The sequence below is a fragment of the Coffea eugenioides genome, chromosome 2, assembly GCF_003713205.1.
Source record: "Coffea eugenioides isolate CCC68of chromosome 2, Ceug_1.0, whole genome shotgun sequence".
NCBI lineage: Eukaryota > Viridiplantae > Streptophyta > Magnoliopsida > Gentianales > Rubiaceae > Coffea > Coffea eugenioides.
Window position 1 is genome coordinate 25,386,073 of NC_040036.1, and position 5,613 is coordinate 25,391,685.

At 35.5% G+C, this 5,613-nt stretch overlaps 1 protein-coding gene across 1 annotated transcript; it reads right to left on the reverse strand.

Moving 5' to 3' along the window:
• Positions 1-889: 889 nt before the first annotated feature.
• On the reverse strand, positions 890-3,772 carry LOC113759324 (flavin-containing monooxygenase FMO GS-OX5-like). Its single transcript, XM_027301890.1, has 7 exons — positions 3,250-3,772; positions 2,292-2,362; positions 2,044-2,193; positions 1,759-1,841; positions 1,453-1,591; positions 1,159-1,332; positions 890-1,051 (listed from the first exon to the last, which is right to left on the reverse strand). Exons 1-7 carry the CDS (start codon positions 3,770-3,772, stop codon positions 890-892), a joined length of 1,302 nt encoding a protein of 433 aa, XP_027157691.1.
• Between the last annotated feature and the right edge of the window lie 1,841 nt (positions 3,773-5,613).

The window sequence follows — 5,613 nt, forward strand, 5'->3', positions numbered from 1 at the left end:
TAAAAATTCGCGAGTACCCGACCCGACCAGCATATTTTTTTTAATTTTTAATTTATATATATATACTATAAAATAATATTTTTAGAGCTAACTAAGCATTTTTCATTGAACAAATTGTAATACAAATATGAGAGACTATAGTTTATTTATAAGATTTATTTGCAGAGATCATGATCTTATATTTTATAGAAAAGAGGTTAATTAATGTGGAATATATATTTAAAAAGGTGCTATTTATTTCAAACTTTTATTGATTATGAATTCTTTTAATTTTTTTCTTTTTTTTTGTATTCTCTTCACATGTTTTTTTTTGGTGGGAGAATTTTTGAAAATTTTTTTATTAAATCCTAGATGAATGTGTAAAATGCAAAATTAAATTAGTATAAATCATTTTTTTAAACAAATAAAGGATAAGTGGGGGCAGAGCGGGTATCCGTTGATCCAACCCTATCTTAGCGGGTACCCTATAACTGGGTATCCACTGATATGGGGGCGGGTAAGGGTCAGAAAATGGTTGACTCGCAAGGTGCAGATTGGATTAGCTAAATGGTGAACGGGGCCGGTACCCGGCCCGTGCCCACCCCTGCTTTTATGGTATTTGATTGGTTGCTTTTATTGAATTTAGCAATGGATGAAAGGGTAAATCATAAATATATGACTTGAAATCTTAGAATAATTTATTGAATGTCATCCTTCGTGCAGAAGAAATAAGAAAAAACTAAGCAAAAAATAATGGGAAAATTTTTTTATAACTATGTAAACAGAGGTTAATTGTAACTACAAAAGAAATGCATGCTAGTCTCCACCGTAATTAAATTACCAATAATTATCGTTTTGCTAAGATTTTGACGTCACATGATTGCGTGTGTTGTAATTTAATTACTTGGAACTACGAAATACGGCTGATCCATGGCAGTTGTTTAAGGAGCATTTCCCTAAATCCAATCCAAGAAGTGGGAAGAATTTCTCTAATCTTGTAGAATATTTCTTTTTGCCGCTTATCCACGGGCGGTAGTCCTACTTGAGCAGCTACCCAGTCCAAGTATTCATGCTGCCCCAACAAAAAGTTACAGAATTAATTAATTACAAAACATTAGATTTTTTTAACTTAATTAGAGGGACAAAAATAATTACTAGCTGAGATAATCCAAACTGTACCATATTAAGGTCAAGTGAATGAGTGTGGTGTTTTGGGATTCCCTTCTCCTCCAAAAGCCGGTAACATTGTTCAAGATCAGCTGACATATCTTCTTCTGATGGCAAGCTCACCTTACCAGATAAAACAGAAGCCACCCACTTGGCTTGTAAATCAATCATGACAAAATTGATTGCCTTATAATCACCAAAAGTGACAAAAATGCATGATTCAGTAATTGGATTAAGAGAGAGCAGTTTTAATGAAATTTGCTTGAAAAAAGAATTGCAGCTTAGGTGCCATCCTGTATAACTCACCACGCGAGGTATTCCAACAAAAGAAAGCCTAGGAGCAAGTTGTGGAGGGAAAACATGCTTGTACAACGGTCCAACGCGATTGTCATCATCAATAGTTATTACTCCATTTGTTTTCAAGAAAGGCAAATTATACTTGTACCTGTGTTAGTTACAATAATGAAAAAGGCTTCAGAAAACTTTGATCCATCCCCTCTTATCATGAACCTATTAGTGTATATGAATGGAAGGTTAAGTGTCATTCCTAGGCAAACAGCATCTAATTAGTAGAGATGAAAAATGGAAATGTGTTGTGGTGGAATATTTTACCCAGTGCAGTGGAGAATGATATCTGCTGTGACCAGAGCTCCATCCTCAAAAGCTATTTCACCATTTTCATGGCAATTTGTGACCTATAACAAGCTTGAAAATGAAGTTGTATGCTAGAAATGACTTCAAGTAAAATCATGAGCTAATGAGAAAAAAAAAAAAAAACAATCATTTTGTGCTGCAACTCCAAATGTCGTGGGGTGGGGTGATACAAAATTACGTGCCATGGTTTTGTCACTTAGCAACAAAATTCAAATAAAAATAAATAAATGAAACCATATATACTTTTGAGTGCTGCCATAGGTTGTCATACATGTCCCATTTTTTGACTTCAATTTCTTGGGACCTGGAAGAGAGATGTACTTCTTTGGCTACCTCCACAATTTCTAGGGAGATATCATTGGCACTAGCTGCGCCTCCAATAATAACCACAACCTGTTTTTTTGAAAAATTAAATCAGTAGGATTAATAATGTATTTCTCTGTTATGCCTTCATAATTTACGAGCATTAATTAAGAGTACCGAATGAATACCTGATCTCTAAATGGCTCAGGAACTCGATAATTGTGGCAGTGAATTTGTTTCCCCTTCCAGTTATTGATTCCTTCAACGTAGTAATCAGGTAGAAATTATCAGTATTTACTATTTAGTAGTAAAGTTGCTTACGCTTGCAGCCACCCCCCCCCCCCCCCCCAAAAAAAACCAAAACAAAAGAACAAAAAAATTAAAAAGAACTCTTCTATTATAAATTTGCTTTTTGCAGCGTGACATTAATTAGTGGCTACTTGACGTTAAATACCAATTAGATCTTTTGATTCAATGTGTCAAGAGTATTGAAAAATAGTACAATGCACTTCAATTTTATTGACGGTCTAGATGATTAATTAGGGTATTATATATTAGGGCCGCGCATGTAATGAAGCATATTTTCACATTTAAAAAACATAGATTAAGATATAAATACTGTCAATGGGAACTAGATTTAAGTCATTTACCTAAAGCCAAGGGCCTAACCATATATGCTATTTCCAACAAACATGCACCAAAATCCAAAGAGTAAAATAATACCCTCATAAAGAAATGGAGCTAGCTAGCTATTTGTGGAAATTGTTTAACTCGAGATCACCATTGGTTTTGGAAATTGTTTCTTGAAATCATCTTTAATTGAACTTAGAGAATGTCATATTGACGCACTAAACTCACAAACTGAAAATGCTCTAATGAATTTGAGATTCTTATAAAAATATGCTAGTGTATAGAAACTTAACATTTTGAACAAAAATACACATACAATAGACTATAGTGTAACTGACTTGAAAAGTTGAAGTTGTCCAAAATTAAAAAACTGCAAATGTTTTTTCCACCCAAGAATTCCAACTCCCAAGTAATAGGCCTAGAATTCGAACACTTTGAAAGCCCTCTCCCGGTGGTTATGGAACTAATAAAAATATTCTTCAGATGCATTAATTTCTTGGACTTGCTAGCGCAAACCTGGAAGTTCTGCCACTCTTGGTTGAGTGTTATGTCCATTACAAACCACAACGGCTTCGAATGGCTCTTCTGAAATCAACCCACCATTTGATCTCGACTCAACCACCCACTGATCATCATTCTCCTGCTCGACTCGGACTACTTCTGTATTCAGCCGAATTAACTCGACCAGCCCGAAATCTTCTGCAAAATTATTCAAGAACTGCAGCACCTCTTCATGGCCAGGAAAATCCATTAGCACGCCGTCTTTATTCTTGACAGTGAAGGGGTAATCCCAAAATCTCATAAGCGGTCTTGGGAGGTTTGTCTTGAGTGAATGGTATAGACTGCTGTGAACAATTTTTCTGCCAGGATCAAGGCCTAGAGGGTCGGTCTCGACTTCAGGATTGTACACCCACATCCCACCAATTTGGTCTGCTTTTTCATAGACCACCACTTGATGGCCTTCTGATTTCAGTTCGCAGGCCGTGGTTAGGCCGGCAACCCCGGCTCCGATCACTGCCAGCTTCAGAGGTCGTGCCATGGCATAAAATACAATTGTGCAGACAAATTAATACCGAGGATGTGAACCTTGTTACGTAAGGCATAATGTTGATGTTTAGTATTTTTTATTTGAATTGTTCGACTAAATTAGCATTTCAGACTCGGAATTTTGCTGCCATGCACATGGACATAAAGCAAATGACAAAGTAGACTTGTCAAGAAAACTTGTGAGTGCCCAAATTGACCTGTTCATGACATTTTATTTTACTGTCACGATAATCACCAAAACAATAAAAAAGTTAAGTCACTTTCTGGCTAATTTACCAATTAATCTTGTGTTTGTGTGTGTGTGTGTGTGGTGTGTGGGCTAATTTCCGGTCCAATTAATCTTTGTTTGGCTATGTGTGTATGAACATTAAAAGACAAGAAAATTTCCTTGACTATCACAAAATTAAGCAGCCTTATACATGTATCCTTTTACTTCAATATATTGTTGCAAAATTAAACAGCCTTATACATGAATCCTTTCACTTAAATATATTGTTACAAAATTAAACAGCTTTGCTCAAATCTCAAAACTAAAACTATCTGTGATTCTTATAATCACAATTAAATGCACACAAAGATGTAAAAGCAAATTCAATTTGCAGTCTTGGAGATGACTTCAGATTTCCTTCAGATTCTGCACAACAATCATATTTAACAGTATATATTACTAGAAGACAGTAGCATATATTTATATATGTGCATTAGTCCGATTAATCTCTAGTTAAATAAAAAGAAACTTCCAAATTAAACCTTGAGCCTTGACAACATCTAAAACAAACGAGATCAAGACAAATTAAGGATGCATTAATATACCTGAAAGAAACAAATATGAATATTTCTAAATGATCAAAAACCTATACATCTACTCCCAAAAGTACAAAATAAAAGGAGAAAAAAACCATATCAATATACAGACACCACCACGAAGGAATACACTTAAAAATTATCTTGGGAATCCGATCCTGGGGGGGTCTTCTGGCTCGGGGGCTTGCGGTAGGTCTCCTCCATATGCTTGGCCACGGCTATTCCAGTGCTGGCTAGTCTCTGGATGTTTGGTATATCGTAAGTTTGTGCAATATACACCCCAAAAACGGTGCCCAATATGAATTTGAACATGCCCATCTTCTTGCTTGAAATTCGGAGTGATGGGATATTGGGAATTTGGTTGTGTGTTTGACCTAAAGGGATGACGAATTGAAACGAATTGAATAGGAAATCTTGTGGAGCATTATGCTTTTAATTTGTGGGATTATTTGATTGTAATCATGTCGTGCTGTCCAAGAATTCAATTGCTTGAAGGATATAAGTTTTGAACTCCTTTCCAGTTGGGCTGCATTGTTTCCCCTTGTCCAAGGGTCAACCTTCCTACGTCTAACTTGACCAGCAAAACTTTGAACTAGTACTACAATTTACTGATTAAAAAATAGTAGCATGTATAGAATCACTAGCTAGTTTTTTGACATCGACTGAGTTGCCATGTCTTTTTTTTTGGGGTGGGTAGATTTCGGATTTATATAACCAACAAGGTGTGCATATGCATCAAGGTGTTTTCTCTCAAGTATATATAATAATAAATTTATTAGTAATTAGGCACTAGAAACAGTAATCACCCATTAGGTAAGACATTTGGTTTGAATAAGAAATTTATTACGTTAGGCAATCGTTGATTTTGCATAATAACAGTAGTTTTACCATTCTTGATTTTGCCAATTGGCAGTGACCTTTGAAATTGTCGGTGGCATCACCGTGAAAAGGGACCAAATTGGCCTAAGCATAAAAGTTAGAGGATGGTATTGTCCTATTTTACTGCATGAGAATCAAGTTAATTTGAAT